This window comes from Dermacentor andersoni, chromosome 10 (assembly GCF_023375885.2).
Source record: "Dermacentor andersoni chromosome 10, qqDerAnde1_hic_scaffold, whole genome shotgun sequence".
Classification (NCBI taxonomy): Eukaryota; Metazoa; Arthropoda; class Arachnida; order Ixodida; family Ixodidae; genus Dermacentor; species Dermacentor andersoni.
In genome coordinates, this window is record NC_092823.1 from 129472405 (window position 1) to 129494081 (window position 21677).

The 21677-nt window shown below is 46.6% G+C and overlaps 1 protein-coding gene across 1 annotated transcript in view; it reads left to right on the plus strand.

The window, feature by feature from the left end:
* The window catches only part of cn (Kynurenine 3-monooxygenase cn), a 37908-nt gene extending 18326 nt beyond the window's left edge, over positions 1-19582 (plus strand). Inside the window, exons 6-14 of the mRNA XM_050192666.3 lie at positions 6873-7041; positions 8355-8548; positions 8707-8764; positions 11582-11671; positions 12481-12538; positions 14161-14243; positions 15533-15634; positions 16376-16435; positions 18670-19582. Of these exons, the coding sequence (XP_050048623.1) occupies positions 6873-7041; positions 8355-8548; positions 8707-8764; positions 11582-11671; positions 12481-12538; positions 14161-14243; positions 15533-15634; positions 16376-16435; positions 18670-18765 (910 nt within the window). The 3' untranslated portion in view covers positions 18766-19582. The remainder of the gene's footprint in view (positions 1-6872; positions 7042-8354; positions 8549-8706; positions 8765-11581; positions 11672-12480; positions 12539-14160; positions 14244-15532; positions 15635-16375; positions 16436-18669) is intronic.
* The last annotated feature ends 2095 nt before the right edge of the window (positions 19583-21677 follow it).

Below are 21677 nucleotides of genomic sequence, written 5' to 3' on the forward strand. Positions count from 1 at the left end.
TAAAATTCCTCTAGAGGTTATCTCAGAAAAGCACTTCGGCGTTTTACAAGCATTAGAATTGGAGGAATCGGAATTGGGCCCAACTAAGTAACAGTGGCGAGAAGCTCGACCGAAGGAAGAGTCGACGCTCAATGACATTCGTGCCACACAAGTTCCGCTTAGTAAGTTTAGCAGTTTTGAAAATATGTTCTGCTTAATTTAATGAAAGCTATCTCTGTAAGGTGCCTTGTGGATGTGTCGTGCTGACGATGCCCTCTCGGTGAGCGCATATTTCCCCCTTCATCTTTTAAGAGGTTCAATACATACAAGCATTTGTCTCGCAAACCAGATTTTTTTTCAAGGGAATTTTCCACGTCTGTAATTTCTCTCGTCGTATTCGAGTGCTGATTGCCGTGTTATAGTTTGTTAACGAAGCTTTCCCCTCAAGTCTAAATATTTTAAGGCAGTTTGTCGTGTGCGTATCATGGCCACGCACGCTTATATCGCCTTCCGTTTCTCTACCACGGTTGCGCTTTAAAACCACGACGCTGCAAGTTTGCTTCAGAGACTTTCCTTTCCTTCCCACTTCTCCGCCCTTAAACTGGCTCTCTCAACTACTACACGCAGAGACAAAGCAACAGCGCGCGCATTAGATCCCATAGATGAGATGAATATTTACAATTATTATTAGGGTTATAATTATATTCGAGTGCTGATTGCCGTGCTATCGTTTGCTAACGAAGCTTTCCCTCAAGTCTAAATATTTTAAGGCAGTTTGTCGTGTGCGTATCATGGCCACGCACGCTTATATCGCCTTCCGTTTCTCTACCCCGGGATGCGCTTTAAAACCACGGCGCTGTAATTTTGCTTCAGAGACTTTCCTTCCCTCCCTTCTTCTCCGCCCTTAAACTGGCTCTCTTAACTACTACACACAGAACAAAGCAACAGCGCGCGCATTAGATCCCATAGATGAGATGAATATTTACAATTAGTATTAGGGTTATAATTATATTCGAGTGCTGATTGCTGTGCTATCGTTTGTTACCGAAGCTTTCCCTCAAGTCTAAATATTTTAAGGCAGTTTGTCGTGTGCGTATCATGGCTACGCACGCTTATATCGCATTCCGTTTCTCTACCACGGGTGCGCTTTAAAACCACGGCGCTGCAGTTTTTGCTTTTCTCTTCTTTCTTCTTCTCCGCCCTTAAACTGGCTCTCTTAACTGTACTACACGCAGAGACAAAGAAACAGCGCGCGCATGCGATCCCATAGATGAGATGAATATATATATATATATATATATATATAGAAAACTATCAGTCATAGCTCTCGTAGTATAGCCCTCTGGGCCGTTTCCTTTTTTTTTTTCGAAAGTAGTCCTATTAGGGTTATTATAATTACACGAAGGTATTTCGCCCTCATCAGCAGCAGTCCTTGGTATAGTTATTCTGGCGGTTAGCTTCCCACGCTATGCGTGCCGCCATCGCACCTGGTTAAGCTTTTCCTAGACGCTAGAGTTATGCTTTGTCCGCGCAACCTTGAGCGATCGGAAAGCGCGTTTTCCCCTCTTGGCCGGCGGGGAGGGGAGGCTTCGTTCCGGCCGCGAAGCTCTCCACATCTCTGTAAGGTGCCTTGTGGTGGTCTCGTGCTGGCGATGCCCTCTCGGTGAGCGCATATTTCCCCCCTCATCTTTTAAGAGGTTCAATACATACAAGCATTTGTCTCGCAAACCAGATTTTTTTCAAGGGAATTTTCCACGTCTCAGTAATTTCTCTCGTCGTATTCGAGTGCTGATTGCCGTGTTATAGTTTGTTAACGAAGCTTTCCCTCAAGTCTAAATATTTTAAGGCAGTTTTCCTAGCCTCTAAAGCCGCTCGAGTTCGCTCTTCTCCTCGAGCGGCCATTTTTCCTAGAAAGTATGCCTTCCAACTACTCGGAACCGACTATCGCGGACAACATGAGTCTCTTTCCACGTAAGTGTGAGGCTCGGAGCAGGAGCTGTGGCGCTTGAAAGTAGCCTGGGGCCTGACGAACCAACCGACTGAGCTATCTTTCCGGGCAACATCGAAGGGTCACGAGTTCAAATCACCTGTTATGTTCCTTCTTTTTTTTTCGCCCCTTTTTCTTTCCTTTTTTTCTTTCTTTTAATGTATTTTCCTTTATTTTATCACTGTACGGGAACCTTCAAAAAAAAAAAGAAGAAATATATATATCTTCAAATATGTATGGCCTCACACTCACATGTGCAGGTCATAAATACCAGGTTCTCTAGCCGAGTGCCATCCATGCGGTATAACCGAGCTCAGATTGGTCCACCTTGACTGACCAAATAGGGCACCACTGTAGGTTAAATGAGGCGTACAACTCCTGCGGGACCCGCCGTGGTTGCTCAGTGGTTATGGTGTTAGACTGCTGAGCACGAGTTCGCGGGATCGGACCCCAACCACGGCGGGCGCATTTCGATGGGGGCGAAATGCGAAAACACCCGTGTACTTAGAATTAGGTGCACGTTAAAGAACCCCAGGTGGTCGAAATTTTCGGAGTCCTCCACTACGGCGTGCATAATCAGAAAGTGGTTTTGTCACGTAAAACCCCATAAATTAATTTTTAATTTAACTCCTACGGGGACGGTAGAGTATCCTCTCCAGTGCAAGAGGACCGTGATTCAAATCCCGGTGCCGCGCTATTCTCCACCGGAAAATACAAAAAAAAAACCGTGTGTTGAGAAAACTGCACAAACAGGCCTGGAGTGCGGCCTGATCCCGGTGACCAGAACCGGTAACGCACTCTCTCACCAGAGCAGGATTGGCCACCCTGGTGCAGTACTTGGCCACAACCTCCTATATGAATACAACAATCGAACCCCGGCCCTCAGTCCCCAGCAGCCGCGAAGCAACTGACCACGGCGGCGGTCAGATCTGTGACGCTGCAGAGGGTGCTAAGAATACCTGGCTCCGGACAGGCCGCCATTGGAATCTGAACCTGGCAACGTTTAACGTTAGAACGCTATCTAGTGAGGCGAGTCTAGCAGTGTTATTGGAGGAATTAGAAGGTAGTAAATGGGATATAATAGGGCTCAGTGAGGTTAGGAGGACAAAAGAAGCATATACAGTGCTAAAAAGCGGGCATGTACTGTGTTACCGGGGCTTAGCGGAGAGACGAGAACTAGGAGTCGGATTCCTGATTAATAAGGAAATAGCTGGTAACATACAGGAATTCTATAGCATTAACGAGAGGGTGGCATGTCTTGTTGTGAAACTTAATAAGAGGTACAAAATGAAGGTTGTACAGGTCTACGCTCCTACATCTAGTCATGATGACCAGGAAGTCGAAAGCTTTTACGAAGACGTAGAATCGGCGATGGGTAAAGTCAAAACAAAATACACTATACTGATGGGCGACTTCAATGCCAGGGTAGGCAAGAAGCAGGCTGGAGACAAGTCAGTGGGGGAATATGGCATAGGCTCTAGGAATAGCAGAGGAGAATTATTAGTAGAGTTTGCAGAACAGAATAATATGCGGATAATGAATACCTTTTTCCGCAAGCGGGTTAGCCGAAAGTGGACGTGGAGGAGCCCGAATGGTGAGACTAGAAATGAAATCGACTTCATACTCTGCGCGAACCCTGGCATCATTCAAGATGTAGACGTGCTCGGCAAGGTACGCTGCAGTGACCACAGGATGGTAAGAACTCGAATTAGCCTAGACTTGAGGAGGGAACGAAAGAAACTGGTACACAAGAAGCCAATCAATGAGTTAGCGGTAAGAGGGAAACTAGAGGAATGCCGGATCAAACTACAGAACAGGTATTCGGCTTTAACTCAGGAAGAGGACCTTAGTGTTGAAGCAATGAACGACAATCTCATGGGCATCATTAAGGAGTGCGCAATAGAAGTCGGTGGTAACGCCGTTAGACAGGAAACCAGTAAGCTATCGCAGGAGACGAAAGATCTGATCAAGAAACGCCAATGTATGAAAGCCTCTAATCCTACAGCTAGAATAGAACTGGCAGAACTTTCTAAGTTAATCAACAAGCGTAAGACAGCGGACATCAGGAACTATAATATGGATAGAATTGAACAGGCTCTCAGGAACGGAGGAAGCCTAAAAACAGTGAAGAAGAAACTAGGAATAGGCAAGAATCAGATGTGTGCGTTAAGAGACAAAGCCGGCAATATCGTTACTAATATGGAGGAGATAGTTCAAGTGGCTGAGGAGTTCTATAGAGATTTATACAGTACCAGTGGCACCCACGACGATAGTGGAAGAGAGAATAGCCTAGAGGAATTCGAAATCCCACAGGTAACGCCAGAAGAAGTAAAGAAAGCCTTAGGAGCTATGCAAAGGGGGAAGGCAGCTGGGGAGGATCAGGTAACAGCAGATTTGTTGAAGGATGGTGGTCAGATTGTTCTAGAGAAACTGGCCACCCTGTATACGCAATGCCTCATAATCTCGAGCGTACCGGAATCTTGGAAGAACGCTAACATAATCCTAATCCATAAGAAAGGGGACGCCAAAGACTTGAAAAATTATAGACCGATCAGCTTACTGTCCGTTGCCTACAAAGTATTTACTAAGGTAATCGCAAATAGAATCAGGAACACCTTAGACTTCTGTCAACCAAAGGACCAGGCAGGATTCCGTAAAGGCTGCTCAACAATAGACCATATTCACACTATCAATCAAGTGATAGAGAAATGTGCAGAATATAACCAACCCTTATATATAGCTTTCATTGATTACGAGAAAGCGTTTGATTCAGTCGAAACCTCAGCAGTCATGGAGGCATTACGGAATCAGGGTGTAGATGAGCCATATGTAAAAATACTGGAAGATATCTATAGCGGCTCCACAGCCACCTTAGTCCTCCACAAAGAAAGCAACAAAATCCCTATAAAGAAAGGCGTCAGACAGGGAGATACGATATCTCCAATGTTATTCACAGCATGTTTACAGGAGGTATTCAGAGGCCTGGAGTGGGAAGAATTGGGGATAAAAGTTGATGGAGAACACCTTAGCAACTTGCGATTCGCTGATGATATTGCCTTGCTTAGTAACTCAGGAGACCAATTGCAATGCATGCTCACTGAGCTGGAGAGGCAAAGCAGAAGGGTGGGTCTGAAAATTAATCTGCAGAAAACTAAAGTACTGTTTAACAGTCTCGGAAGAGAACAGCAGTTTACGATAGGTAGCGAAACACTGGAAGTGGTAAGGGAATACATCTACTTAGGGCAGGTAGTGACCACGGATCCGGATCATGAGACTGAAATAACCAGAAGAATAAGAATGGGTTGGGGTGCGTTTGGCAGGCATTCTCAAATCATGAACAGTAGGTTGCCACTATCCCTCAAAAGGAAAGTGTACAACAGCTGTGTGTTACCAGTACTCACATATGGGGCAGAAACCTGGAGGCTTACGAAAAGGGTTCTGCTGAAATTGAGGACGACGCAACGAGCTATGGAAAGAAGAATGATGGGTGTAACGTTAAGGGATAAGAAAAGAGCAGATTTGGTGAGGCAACAAACGCGGGTAAACGACGTCTTAGTTGAAATCAAGAAAAAGAAATGGGCATGGGCCGGACATGTAATGAGGAGGGAAGATAACCGATGGTCACTAAGAGCTACGGACTGGATTCCAAGGGAAGGGAAGTGTAGCAGGGGGCGGCAGAAAGTTAGGTGGGCAGATGACATTAAGACGTTTGCAGGGACAACATGGCCACAATTAGTACATGACCGGGGTAGTTGGAGAAGTATGGGAGAGGCCTTTGCCCTGCAGTGGGCGTAACTAGGCTGATTATGATGATGATGATGATGATGATGATGATGATGATGTGGAACGAGGCTAAGAGTGTCGACACGTCTCTCGAACTTCATTCTGCTCGTTCATTCGCTAGCATTTCGTATCGCTCCGCTTCGATTCACGATGGTTCGAATGCCGTGGCACGTTCTGGTATTGAAAACGTGCACGGGGTGCCGGGGTCGAATCCCGGCCGGCTGGGCCGGCCGCATTCCACGGTGAGGATGGAAAGTAATAGATTTAGATGACGTTAAAAAATATGTAAGTGTTAAAATTAATTCGGAGTACCCCACGAAAGAGTTCCGCACGTATCCAAACTGTTGCTTTTGCACGCAAAGCGACTGAAATCCCTCTCTTGCATGCATGCACACCAAATACAATTACAGCAACCGTTATAAACGTGAAAGAAATTATGGGGTTTTACGTGCCAAAACCGCTTTCTGATTATGAGGCACGCCGTAGTGGTGGACTCCGGAAATTTCGGCCACCTGCGGTTCTTTAACGTGCAGCTAGATCTAAGTACACGGGTGTTTTCGCCCCCATCGAAATGCGGCCGCCGTGGCCGAGATTCAATCCCGCGACCTCGTGCTCAGCAGCCCAACACCATAGCCACTGAGCAACCATGGCGGGTAATAAAGGTGAACAGTGTCATATATAGAGAGGTTCGATATTTTACCCTATATGATGGTATAGCATGCAGCCATGCCGTCAGTTGTAGTTCGTGAGATTTGCAGCGAACATCGTTGAGGTATGTTGCGGCGCTGCAGTCATCGTGCCATTAAGTGATGCAACACGATGCCTGGCGCCTGCCTACACGGGGTCCCTTTGGCGCGGTGTACTCCGACTGAATCTGAAATGAACAGAAATATTGAAACGCGCAACGGCTGCTAGTGTACAGTCTGCTATCTAGGTCTGCTATCTTTGTATGTGTCAAGAGGCACGTTTATTGTAACACTTGCGGTGATCAGGAAGCCTTTTTTTTCTAAATTGATGCCGAATGGTTTATGGGATATATTCAGCGAGAGAACGTACCAATCTCACAATCATCCCGTAACGTCCAGCTGCCACACTGTGGCGCGATATCTGTTTTTGGCTGCAGCCCCGACGGCAAGGAGGTCCGCGTTCACCACCGCGCGGTGCTCGGCTGCGACGGCGCCTACTCGGCGGTGAGGCGCCAGATGCTGCGGCGACCCATGTTCAACTACTCGCAGACCTACATCCCGCACGGATACCTCGAGCTCTGCATACCGCCCACGAAGGACGGAGAGGTATGCACTACGCAATATATAGTATGCAGGGCAAACGAGTACGGAGGTACGCGAGTACAAAAAAAACGGAGACTTACAGGATGAAGTGCTCAAACTGCGGAGCACTACTTTCTGTAGCGCAGGCAGCACGCTAACGGGACGTTTCGGCGTTCTATGTGGCGTAAAGCTGTGTGCCGTCCTACCTTGCGGCGTGTGAATTAGCGCATGCACAATTCGTCGATCTAACAGTGTACCCGAGTTCTGGAGCATCCCCGGAAAAGGCAACACCTCTACACCTTCACCCCCTCCCCTTCCCCTATGCAGTAGTGAAAAAACAGCATGTTCAACTTATATGCCGTCTTTTGTCTCCTGTTAGAAGTACTGACGAACGGTGAAACTGACACATGCACGCGCACGCACGCATGCACACAGAAAGCGTGGTTGAAGGATGCGCTGATGGTCACAACTGGGCTTTCCAACAGCTACTGTCAGGATGTTATAATAGCTCATATTTAGTACCGCGAGTGCGAATAATGTATCGAGTTCAAGCGCTGGAAGCTGGAAAAACGATGACAATGACGATATTCACATGGAAAATCAGCTGGAATTTCTAGGCTAACAGAAGAAGAAAAAAGGTATCGGATGCCAGTTTTTATAGTTTCAGGGCAGTCGGCATTTTTGTTGTTTATCAGAGAAGCTCTCGATAGGGCTTGCAGTTCGGGAGCACTAACTTTTGAATTGGAGAAGTGCTTTCTGCACGCAAGGTGTTCTTTACCGCCTAGTCTGCGGGCAATAACCGCAGTTGTGTCGACGTGTGCAGTGCAGACGTCTACACAATAAAACGCTCAGATGGGGCATTGTTTAAACGGCAGCGATACGTCGCTGGCAGGGCACTATGGGTTGGAATCTCGAGGAAGCAAGGGCTATAGGATACAAAGAATGCTGGATGGCCTACTGAACGTACTCGAGTTCTGCATGACTCAGCAGGCGTTTGTTATATGGTGCGACAACCATTGTGCGAAATATATCCGTTATCATTAAAACTATATTGGGCACGTACTATATAGTTACTATATAGTGCTATATATATAGGGTAGTGCTATCTATATAGTGACTATATAGTAAGTATATATGTATTATGTATCATGTATTATGTATCAATATCCTCTTTCTCCCGACGCTTTCCTGTTCCGGTATCCTTCGCTTCTTGCAAGAGCCTAGTGACTGCGTCAGTGACGACGCTGTTGGACCTATCATAGGTTGTGTTCGACTTTGTGTTCGACTTTGTGTCCGACTTTGTGCTCGATCTTGTGTTCGACTTCATGGCTGTGCAGTTTGCAATGGAGGTGAATTACCTGCACATCTGGCCCCGTGGCGAGTTCATGCTGATCGCACTGCCCAACCAGGACAAGACGTACACAGCTACGCTGTTCATGCCGTTCGCCGTGTTCGACGGGCTCACCGACCGACAGAAGCTGTTGAGCTTCTTCGACAAGTACTTCCCAGATGCAGTGCCTCTTATTGGACAGTCAGTATACAACACCTGATGCACGCGCGTCTCTTAAGCTTCTTTTGTGCTGTTCGTTTCTTGAAGACCTGTGCGTCTTTCCTCTCTCCCTGTCCTGTGTCCTTCTCCCGTCCACAACCTGGCCGTCAATGCCATGCAACGCGACGCGGACCCTAAAGGGACCACCTGGTCAAGAGTTTCTTTGCTGTGAAGGCATCGCCTATGGTCATGATCAAGGTGAGAGTCATGACTTTCCTGCTTAAAAGCTGCGACTGATGAAAAAAGAAATTTAGCCAAGACAAGTCGCCTGTATAATGGTAACTATCCAGGGCAACCAACTGAAGGCGGGTGCATATTACGATGATAAAGGAAAGGTCAGCCGATTGAGGCGCACTTGTTAGATGTCCACGTTTTCATTTTTTGGAAGCTTCGGTTCTCGTGCCTATATAGGCTCCTTTGAATGCTGGCAAAGAAAGTGAACTGCATTCAACACAACCCCTTGTCCAGGGCTCTGCGGAAGTCACATGACCTCGTCCAACGCTCGCGCTGAACGTGCCGCACGCGCGGCCGGTAGATGTTCCTGTGTCTCGCGCGGTAGAGAGAGCCAGTCTTCGGACTGAAGACGGGTGTAGTGTTGAGACGCTTTGTCGCATTGCTTCTTGCGCGTGTAGACAGAGCCAAAGGGTATGCATTGATGATGGGGTGTCTTGTGCCGGTAGTTGGCATCACTGGTGCCAGGAAGTGAGGATACACTTTCACTTTTTCATTCTGCTTCTCTCTCTCTTTATCTCTCTCTTTATCTCGTGGGCGATTATTCTTTAGGTGCAGCCCTATAACTTGAAGTACGTGCGGTAGCCAGAGTTTTATCTTATAATTGTGCGCAGAATCGTAACAACACGACCCACGCCAGCGTTTCGTCGCTGAAGACGACTTCACGCTTCGGCGCTCCGTAAATGTTATCCTGAACACCGTAAAATTCCGCACGAATGCCATCTCGTCGTCTCTGATTGAATCACAAAGCTGCGTTTGCTCTGTTTGGTTCAAAACGCCAGCACGACGCTGTTTGCGAGTGCATTAAAAAGAGCCCTTGCACAGTTCAATACGCGCGAGCAACGCACGGCGGCTCTCACAGGTTGCATATATAGCCCCAATAATTCTCACTGTACAATGACGTGGACATCTGCAAATGCGCCTAAAGAAGCTAGAGAAAAAAAAAGAGAAATAGAATTAAAAGCACGGTTCAAGCAGCCGACGAACAGCGCGACGGTAAATTCATTAACGCCGGCGGACTTGCTACACGTATCGTATACCTCCAACCTCAAAAGTATTTGGGGAATCTAGGTAAAAAACAAATTTTTGTCAAAGGTCAATGAAACTGCCTTCCACTAAAAAGACGCAGTGAACATCTCCCTGTGAGGCACCAAGCCAATAGGACGCTTAACGCAAACATTGTTTAATGAAATGTCGATCTACGAGCCTTCTTTGTAAATTTAAGCTGCTTTTCTTTTATTAAAATGAGGGTAAAAGAATGCTGTTAACCTACTTTTATTACATAGGCTACTTTTATTACATAGCAATAAAAATAAATACTAGTATAAGAAGGAATATTACGAGTTCATAAAGTCCCAAGTACTATACTGCGCTTATATATACACTACATAGTTGTTTCCCCACCAGGTGATCTTTCCTAAATGTTGACGGCATTATACATACAGTCAGCTGCAAAAGCTTTTCGGGCGAGAAATTCGCAAAAAAGAAAATTACACTTCCACTACTACATCCCACTACATCTGTCAGTATGGAATGTGAATGAGTAATGCGGTTGTCGTACCACGTGTTATAGATTGTTGCTGCCTGCACGTCCTTTGCACCGGCAAATACCATGATCGTTACAATTATACTTCTGTGGACTCTATTGTTTACATTAGCGTAACGAGACGGCACTACTAACGCGGCTCAGCATATGTCTTTCTCCGGTGTTCTGCTATTCCGTACATTGTAGTACGTTTACGGCACGAACCTTGACGTCACCGCATAACTACTATATGCTCGTATAAGCACATTTCAGGTTTCACTAGTGGCTCCGGCGTTGAATTACTTTCAGTGGTGAACGTCCTTGCTTTTTGGACATTTCCGACATAAATTTTCCGACATGAAGAATTTGTTTAACGATCAATACCGAGCAATCGGGTATATATCGTGCAATAACGAGCAAACGGGTATAGACGATATTCTAAGTGACATTGCTTCAAGCCAGCTGCGCAAGCCCGGAATCGAATGTATGGCCACGCTTGCCGCCGCGCATACGGGCCTTAGACTGTCAGCGCGAGCAAGGACAGTGCAATCAGATGGCACCATCGGACTCTGCTATCAAAACCATGCTGCGACAAATAATCGCCGCCCTGCAGCTGCTACTGTCCGCTTTAAATACGCCAGTGGCGCTAACAGCGGGTTAAAATTATGAACGCTATAGACAGTCTCATGGCTACATTGCAGTAACTTCTAACTCTGCTCGCTAAGATGACTGTGCTGTGGTGTGAAGTGTGCACGTACACAATGCACAGATACAGTATAATGTGCAGCCCTCATCGTATTTGCCGTACCACCACCCTCTTTCCTCTTCTCATCCCACCTCTGTTATTCCCCAAGCCCCTTCCCCAGCGTGGAGTAGCAGGCTAGAGGCACTTCACTCAGGCCGACCTCTCCACCTTTCTGTCATTAAACATTATATCTCTCTCACATCAAGAGAAAAGTGGAGCTGGGCAGGTCATGTAATGTGCCGGTTAGATAACCGGTGGGCCATTAGGGTTACAGAGTGGGTACCAAGACAAGGGAATCGCAGTCGAGGACGGCATAACTATAAGCGGAGCGATGAAATTAGGAAATTGGCAGGGGCTAGTTGAAATCGGTTGGCGCCGGACAGGGGTAATTGGAGATCGCAGGGAGGCCTTCATCCTGCAGTGGACATAAAACAGGCTGATGATGACGATGTTGATGATGACGACGACGACGACCACGACAAATAAATGATCAGCTAACGGCTTGTCCTTTCAGTGCAAGCCGTACAACGTGTTCGACAAGTCCCTGATCCTTGGTGATGCAGCGCATGCTATGGTTCCTTTCTACGGCCAAGGGATGAACGCGGTAAGAGGCGACTGTATACGTCTGACTCCGAGTAACGCATGCTTATGTGTAGCGGTGCCGTGACACTGGCGCCGGCAGTGCTGGTAGAAGAGCAGATTCTCACGACTGAACAAATCGCTGATTCATTTCACCGTCGCCCGGGGTGACGTGGCTCAGTGGCACCCAATCCAAACTCGGCACCCAGACTCGAGCAAGTGATAAAAAGCTGAACCTTCGCGCAATGTATGATGACGGTGTAGCTGATCCACGTGACTGCTGGACCGCGGAATGAATCGGCGATTTTTTCCGTCGTAGGTTCACGTGAAGTGCCGAGTCATTGTTGGGAGCGCGACCGACGCGTGTCTTGGCGTGACGTCACACTTTCCCAGCAGCCCACTAGCATCCGAGGTCGACGCAAGCCGAAATAGCGAAGCGTATTCACGTTTCATGATTATGGCCGCTAACAGACGCATATTAAAAAATAAAGATGAAGAAGCAGTGCGCTGACCAACTAAGGGGCTCTCTTTTTGAAGCGGTAGTCGAATGAGTATCGACGCTGTTGTTTAAGAACGAGGAAGAGGGTATTAAAGATTAAATTCTGGAGTTAAATCTTATGTTTTGGGAAAGGGATCATGATGACTCTAAGGCTGAGTTTGAAAATTCAACAAGTGATTTAGCAACGTTGGCGGTCGTACCTGTTCGTAAACTCGTCCATTGTTTGAATCCACACTCACCGATTTGTAAAAACTGCAATATCGCGAAGCGATTTAGTTTTTTCTTTTTTGTCTCTCTGGACTGAGTCATATAATTTGATTGTGCCGTCTGCGCAGGGTTTCGAGGACTGTTGTCTTCTGAATGAACTCCTGGACGCCCACGGCCACAACTTGAGTGAGAAAAACCAAAATTTCACTTTTACATCATTGCAGCCTATTCGGACAAGTGAGAAAGGAAAGAAACTTAATCGTTTAAGGGAGTGAGTGAAAGGTTAAAATAAGAACACAAGTAGTCTCAGTTTTCCGAGAATTTCAGGCGATATCCCGAAAAAAAAAACGTATTTCTCTTTCATTCTATCTGTATAAAACGTTGGATACTGTTCGGATAGTCACGGGAATTCAGCGGATTTCTTGGAGCTTTGGAAGTGCTGAAACTACTAGGTTTCTCATTTTTAATGGTTCCGTTTGCGCGCTTTGGCATCTGTTCGTTGATCACAATCATCAGAAGAAAAGGGCGACCTCTAAGAAAACAGCAAAAAGCCGCCATCATGTAAAAAATGTAGGATCAGGCATGATTTCTTAAACTTCCTCTTCGCGCCTCAGGGACGCCTACATAAGCAATTCCGAAGGCGGCATTTTCCAGCCCTCTAAAAAGTGAGAAAGTTGTGTCAGACTTCTGCGATGGCAAAGCTGAATGAGTGCGACTGCTTGAGCGCCGATCGTCTTTGCTAATTTGGACGACTCACAGTTACGGCCATTACACTGTAACAACAAGCCGATGGCTAAAATCCCGCGATTTCTTCGTGGCGTATATATATATATATATATATATATATATATATATATATATATATATATATATATATATATATATATATATATATATATATAGCGTCGACAAGAAACTATCATCATCCATGGCTCATACCCTCAAAGGTTACAAGCATTCGGCAAAGTGAAGCGAACAGTGCATACCTTCTTTTGAATCACGCATACAACATGCAGAACAGCGTGCGTTCAGTAAGGATACGTTTCAATAAAGAACAAGCTCAACAAAACAAGCATCCACACCACATAATTGATGATAATTGATGAATCGCTTCCCACGTCGCAAGCTGCCGTCGCCGCGGCAGCTTGCGACGTGGGAAGCGATGTCCCTATAGCCTTTCATGTATAATATAACCAGCCTATCAATTGATTTCAATGTTGTTGCAGCACCGCTACGGGCTGCGGAGTGCTGTAAAAATTACCATTACTACCATTACTCTAAAGCCATAAAGCATTGCGTACCCCCCCTCAGAAGTTGCAGTGGTGACTTTCAACAGCGTCGCTGGACATCCACTTTCGCAGGGCCAGGATGACGAGTCAATTATATATATATATATATATATATATATATATATATATATATATATGTGTGTGTGTGTGTGTGTGTGTGTGTGTGTGTGTGTGTGTGTGTGTGTGTGTGTGTGTGTGTGTGTGTGTGTGTGTACATTGGACCGGATACATTGGACCGATTCTATCCTGCGCATGCAAATTCGCCAATCCAACCAGTCCATGCATGTAATCGTCCATCGCCCTCGACGGCGTTTCCTTTCGCTTGGAAGGTCATGTGATCTTTTTCCACGCAGTATGCTTTACCTGTACTGCATCCACTGCATTTTCTCGATCTCAGTTAGCATGTAGAATATCAGTCATACCCGTATTCGCCCTTTATATAGTCCATGCTGGCACTGCGAGTGTTCACCTCCCAACAGCTCGCGCGTGCTGAAACTTTCTGAATTGCACTCCACGCAGAGGCCATCTTCGAGGAATTCACCGAGACGAGGAATCCCGACGTGGAGGCGATGTGCGACCTGGCCCTTTACAACTACGTAGAGGTGAGTGCGTGTGTGCTGAACCCGCCGCGACGGCGATGTGCTGCCGAGCTCGAGGGTTCGAATCCCAGGCGCTGCGACCGCATTTCGATGGGGGCGAAATGACAGAAAGAAAAAGTGAAGTAACCCCGGTTGCTATCCAAGAATATCATTGGAGATGGTTATTAGTGGCACTATATACGCCGTATTGTGTGTTATCGGTGGCGCTACCCTTGCCACCCTGCCTTTTTTGCCTGTACGCGGGAGGAGCCATCCGGTACTTCGCGTCCTCAAGCACCAGTTCGGAAGCACACGCAGTGTCTGCGACCAGAGGCTCAGTGTGTTAAACGAAAGCGTCTCAAGACGCTATAGCTGTCGGGAGGGACGAATGCAAAACGCTCCTCTTACCAGCGTGCGGTTTGTATGCCGCTGTCGACTAGACTATCTTCGGGATCGGCCCGCGAAAACGGTTAGACACGCAAGAAATCGCGGTTCGCTCCCAAAGGAAAGCTAAATGCAGTAAAAACACTCGCGCACCCAGATTTAGGAGCACGTTAAAGAATCGCAGGTTGTCAAAATCAATTCGAAGCCCTTCTCTTCGGCGTCCCTAATAACCCACCTGATGTCATTGGTGCTGTCCACTAAGGTTTTACGGCGTCTGAGCGTCAATAGCAGTATAGTGGCACGACATAAATACACATCATGAAGTTTCGCTTTTCTCTTCGATCTTTTTATGTCGCACTGTACTTATTTTGGTCTGTTTGACGTCATAGTTCTGCGGAAACCCGCAAGGTGGAGATAAGTAATTAATAAAGGGAAAATCAGACATCCACCCGTTCGTAGCAAATGCTACAAAGGAAACCCATACGTCATCTACAAAGGAACCCGTATGGGTTTCCTTTGTAGCATTTGCTACGAACGGGTGAATGTCTGATTCTCCCTTTATTAATTATTTTGGTCTGTCTGTATACGTTTTTTTTCGGAATAAATTAGTGTAGGTAGTAGGCACTTTATATATGTGTGTCCTGTTCTGTACGTTTCCCTTGTTGCGCTTTGATAAATGCCATCGATATGTTGCTGCACGAAGCTCGAATCGGTGGTATGAAAGTTAGACTGCCCCATCAGGCGAGTCCGGCACGCCTGTCTTAATTGCTCCATGATCACGAATATAAGAATAGACAACAGAACCTCTCGAGTTCATGTTGACAGCAGTTCCCATATCTTGCTCTTAACTTTTGTTTTCAAACTGCTGCATCATCGTCTCCCCCCCCCTCCCCCCCTGAAGGTTCGTCATCTTTTTGTAATCGTTCCAGATGCGTCACCTGGTGAACTCCACTTCGTTCTTGATACGGAAAAAGTTCGACCTCTTCTTGAACACGATCCTACCGAACTTCTGGATACCACTCTACACTACGGTACGTACAATATGCTGCCTAATGGCACATTTTAATTTTTTAATGGAAGGATGCCCATCATCTAGAAAGTGTTGGGAAGCTTAAGTTTGACAAATGTCGAAAAATTTTAGCTAATCACGTTCACAATGGTACACTTTGTGCATGGAAATTGCTGATGATCGCTCGTGTCACTTTAGAGCCAAGGAACCACCACGCTTGCGCTGTTATGACTGCAAATGAATAAGTGTAACGAAAGAAATTCTACATATCCAAGAACAATGACAACTACACTGAGCACGCACTCTATATTTTCTCTTTCAGCGGCTTAAAAATAACTTGTTGTAGGGCTTGTTTGGTTCACGCATACTGAGGTATCCGCATATATAAAGAAAACATCTTTGTTCCGTCCTTATGGTACGTTTATACTTCTGCTCTGGTTTATACTTCGACTTGCTATGTCGAATGTCTCAGTTTGCGATATGACGACTTCTCTAATTTATAACTTATGCTCGCGGCGGCCAGCTCGTGAACTGCAATTTTCTTACCCAATCAAACGGTCACGTCGCTATGAAGTACATCGACTAAATATCGCGAGAACAGATAAGCTGGCACGAATTATTTCAGATATTACTTATTTAATGGGCACGACTACACTCTACGGCACCAATTTCGATCACTATATGTCATGTCCTGCACCTGCTCCTAATCACTGAAATATTCAGACTTTCTTTTTCGCTTTTCTTTATTTTTTTGCATTTTCAGGTTACGTTTACAAGGATCAGGTACCACGAATGCGTCAAGAACAGAGCGTGGCAGGACAAGGTATCAATATATCTTTCTCAGCTATTCCGATATTACACCATCCTTTGCGGTGGCTCAGTGTACTATTGGCCGCAGTCGCAGGTTCGATTGTCGACCACGGCGGTTACATTATCATAGGGGGCTGCAGAGCAAAATTGCTATTGCACTTCGATCTCAATGGGCTCTGAAGAACTGCAGCAGCCGGCCATGCCTCACGCGGAAATGCACTATGCTATGTATTTGCAGTTCCTGACCCCCCAAAAAAGGCATAAGGTTAACAGCGTGGTTCAAATGTGGGCTGTGCCATTCTAATAGGGATCCAATGCCGGCTCGAATTACACATGCAGCGAACAATTCGCAGTACACATAGACTCCTCCCCTCCGAAAAAAAAAAGCGCACAGCGCAGGAAGCAGAAGAAAACTGGCCGCTCCTTCAGCGATCGTGCAATGGAACATGAACATGGACAAGAAAGAGAGGTATTGCGCATTTGTCTGCGCATTGTAGAATTTGCATGTGCGCTACGCGGCTCCAGAGGATCAAGATTCTGGGCAGCACCAGGAATACCACTGCCAGAGAGCTGATAGAAGCGTTTTGTATTGCCTCGACAGGAAACGCATGTGTTAAAGTGAAACTTCCGTTTAGTTCTTTGTTTAGCAGCGAAGAAAGTTCAAGCGCCGACTGTTGTGGTGACGTAATGATCATGCTCATATTTCAGTGGGTTTGTCTGTTTGTTGTTTCATTGTGCGTATGTGGTAAACTCCTTATAGGGACGCCTCTGATGGAAAGAAAACTTAGTTGAAAGCTTGCGCTTGTCTGTGTCGATACTCCCTCGTCCTTGCGTATCGTTGGCGCAGCATGCGCGCAGCAAGATGCAAAGAAGCGAAGCTTTCTTTGCCTCTTCCTTCGACTTTTGCACTGCTGCTGCTACTGCTGTCTGGCACGTACGCCGCGTCAATCAGAGAGCTTTAGATTAGGGGACGCAAGCGGCTTGCGTACGCAAGAACTAGGGGCGACGATACTGCGCATGCGCAGACCCAGACGTCAGAGTCTGCGCATGAGCAGTACCGTTGCCCCTAGCTTTTGCGTACGCAAGCCGCTTGAGTCCCCTAATCTATAATGGCTTGCTCTCTAATGGGTTGTTCAGAGCGCGTAATTCGCGATGCCCGCGACGGTAGCGCGCGTGGTGAACCAAGATGGCTGTGCGAAGGAGGATCGCGAGCGAAGCGGAAGGCACGGAAACGTGTTGTATAGCTCGCTGTGACAACTTCACGGCACCACGTCACTTTTACTACTTGACATATTGAGCCGCATGGAAGCGGAACTGTGATTATGTAGCTAATTAAAGATGAATAAGTACGAATACATGCTAATGCTGCGCCGTTACATAGCTTGTTCGACTCGCGTACATTACAGTGTCACGTGAAAATTTTAAGGGGAAGGGCGGGAAACGCCCCAGTACATGCCCTACTGATGCTTTATGACTTGAACATAAGAAAGGGGGAAAAACGCTGTCAGCTGTAATGTGTGACAATACCATTTTATCTCTCAGCTATTTTTGGCGTTTTTTAAGTATGAAGCAGTTCTGCAACCACGTACATATGCTCGACTTTATGAACATTACATACGACACGCAGATAAGGCTATCCATCCGCCGATGTTCGTAGTAAGCTTCAATATCTGAACTATCAGTATTTCAGTGTGTGTGTGTGTGTGTGTGTGTGGTTTTTGAAAAGAGAGTCCGTAAACTCGTTAGGCAGACTTTACACGTTTGGGTGTTAGCCACTACGTATACAACAATGGTTCTACGCAAGTTGCTAGGATGCTTGGAACACGTGAGGGAACGGCATTGTGTTGGTTTGGTCTAATTCAGCTGGTTTTAAGTCTCAGCCGGCGTGCTTATATATGTAAAGGAGGCATAAAGAAAATTAAAAATAGCTGTCCTTTCTCATAACTGTTTCCTGGCATATATAGTTGGCATTTCCCGAAAGACATAGATGCCGTAAAGAGCACGAAAAACGAAGTCACATTGACGACGCAGTGGCGGCAACGTGTCTTACTTTTGTGTGTGTCCTCTACGCGGCAAATGTGTATTTCAGCGCTGTCCCTGTGCGTATACATTTATTGTTCCCTCTGTCACTGTGTGTTTTGTTGATTAGACTGTGTGAAGTGCACCGACAGGTGGAGTCATGCTCGTCCATCGAGTGCCGAGGGATGTCTTACCTTTATTTACCCCGGGCCATGCACCATCTCGCAGGTACTGTCGCGCATCATGAACGGCACCTTGGTGAGCGTCGCTGTTGCGGCGCTGGCGGCCGGCTTGAAGTGGCTTCAACTGTACTACTACCCGTAACCACGGAGGTCATCGCATAGCTTGTTCCGCATCGTGAATTCCACCGTTTGTTCTTGCATACCGAAGACGTGTTATAGCGCGTGCGCGAGGACCTTGACAAGAGGAGCAGTGCTCAATTAAAACCTCAGTCTGTGCTGATTGGTTCTTTGTTCAAATGAATGCGTGAACGACGCGGAAAAAAATGACAAAGACGAGTACAGGAGGTACGAGGTTCGTTGGTCACGGCATCGTTTATTACTTTTTTTTTCCGCCCTGCCCATCATATAAAGAGTTACTTTGATTAGAATAAACTTCGAAGTTCAAAGAAGCATATGGAAGCCTGTGCGTTTTTTCTTTGTACCTTATACCATCAATTCTTGTCTTTTTTTTTTTTTTTTGGCGCCGTTCATGCATTTGTTAGAGCAGTGCTAGTTGCGACACCTCACGACGTCGTGTTTAAATAGGCACAATATGTTAGCATTACGTTAAGCTGGATTTATAAGTTATAGAAAAAGAATATATCATGAGTGGAGGCTTATGCAAGCCAGGAAAGTTCTGAAAACGAAAAGGCAAGTGGCGACGCCTTCTTGAAGTTCCCGCACTAGTCCTCCGCGACGTCATGGATTTTGAGGACACCTGCCGGCGAGGCTACTTAGTTTTATACCCATCGCAGAAGAATTACATCTCACTGTAAAGGAACCAAGGGCTCAACGCAGCAAGTTAGCACGAAAAATAGCGTATTCGGATTCGAAATGCAAGAAGGAAAACTTCGCTCTACATTTTCTCCGCTAGCAAGCTATTTTCCCTTGCCTCAAATAAATTCAAATGGAATCTTGAATGCATATCTGTCTAAACTTATTCGATGTGGTGTGTTGGTGTCACTTCGCGCAAAGCGCGTGGAATGTTTATTAAACTGGCTGTCTTTACTGCTGACGTAAATGTGCCCGCCGTTACATGACCATTACGAAGGTGTCCTTGAACATTTTTTTTTCTTGGAGGGAACAGTCGCGCAACACAAGAACCATGCAAGAACGTGGATCGCGAATCATATATATATCGTCTCAACGTGTCGACAGTAGCGTTGCTTTTGCCGGATACGCATCCTCCGGAGTTCCGTTGTGCGTCTACTTCATAACAGCACCTCCTAGAAGATATATTGGAGGAAGGAAAGTGGGAGAATGACGTCAGGTAGCCAGCCTTACGCAAGCCAAGTCTCCGTGAAGCCATCAGGTTCGGTTTTTCTTTCTGAAAAAGTCGGCCTAAGATGCACGTTTGTACCCCATTGGATATGCGTCTCGACGCGATCAGGCACATCGCGCTCTCGTTACTTTTCTAGAAGCAACTAATTTAGGTTCACGTTTGTAGCATATTGCAATTTCTCAAATGACAATCTTTAGTAGCGTGACCAGCAGTGACCGACCCTACTATGAGCGACCTGTGCAGTGTGTGACCTGTGCTGTGTGTCTTCTACTTAATTTTTGAGATTTTTGACATCTTTTTCTCTCCTCCCCGTCTTCCTATCTTCGATTTCTATTTTTCGGTCTCCTTCTTTCTGAGGAGTGGGCAGGCGTTGTGCCCCTTCCGGTGGCAGTTGCCAGCCTGCTCCTTGCTTTCCCTTTCCTGCCATCCGTATACACGTATATATGTATTCAAAACAAATAATGATAATAATTGATGCGCTCTTGCTCGGGTGCTTTGCCAACTGCTCTGTGCACAGTTTCCCCTACATGCTTCCGCAACATCGGTCGGCTATTTGTAGTTTGCGGTCTTCATTGCAACGTACACGTGTGCTAGTACTGCAGCCGCACGGCGGTAGAGGGCAGGCCCGCTTTTGCTTGTTTCACTTTTATCCAGTGACGTTCCCCCCTAGTTACTTCTTTCCTCCATGCCACAGAAAACCTACAATAGCAGAACTTGAGAGTTACGCCCGCAAAACATCACTCCACTCATCTTCTGTGCGTCCTTGCTCGAAACAGTTCCCAGGAGCGAAAACGTGGATGACGTGATACCGGCTCTGCAATAATTCCGGCGTGTGGAGTCTGCAAAAGCGTAGCCTTCGATATCTATTTACGTTGCTCAACCACGAACGTCTCGCCGTAACGCCACGGAAATGAGCGTTAATTCTCTTTCACTTGGATAGAGAATAGTGGGAGTGTATCCAGCGCGGGCTCCCCGCTGGGGCTTTTTTCTTTTATCGATGAGTTGGTGGCGCCACCGTCGCCTTCACCTGAATGAGCGGCCCCACGCGCCGGCCGGACGCTTGTCGCCTCGGAAAACCTACCGCAGCATGGAGCTTTGACAGGCGCTTGACTTTACTGCATCTAGTTTTCATACTCGGTGGCGGAAACGGCGATCATATTCACCATCCACTTGTAGTCAGTAAAATGGAGAAAGCCCGACGGAAACGATGCAAGCCACCTAAAACGACGTTGCGCCGAGCAGACAACAGCAACCCAGCCCGTGAGCTCGTCTCAGCCGATGGGCGCTGCCGAAGTACCCATAGCTACAGAATAAGACGATGGCAGCGCCGCCGCAATTTCAACGTTCTTGCGTCACCCTCGTACCCCATGGCGCCCGCTGAACCCACTCTCCCGTTCTATAATTGCGGAGAACTTTCTGTGGCAATTAAGGGAAAGCTACGAAGGCAAAGCGCGCACAAGTGACAGCGTTTCCGAAAAGAGTCCCGCGTTTTTGTTTAAGCTGGGGAAGACAAATCTTAAAGACCTTACTAGGAACAGTTAAATAAGACACAACACACCACCGTGCGTAAAGGTTTACTTATTTTGCGGCTTTTCCCTTCCGCGTCTAGGGAAACGCGAAACCGTCTCACGTGGAAGCTGCGTCGATTCAGCGTATGTTCCGAGCAACCAAAAGCACTACTTGGCGCGGTAACACATGTGCAGCAGGAGAGCTCCCGTAGCTTTCCCTTCATT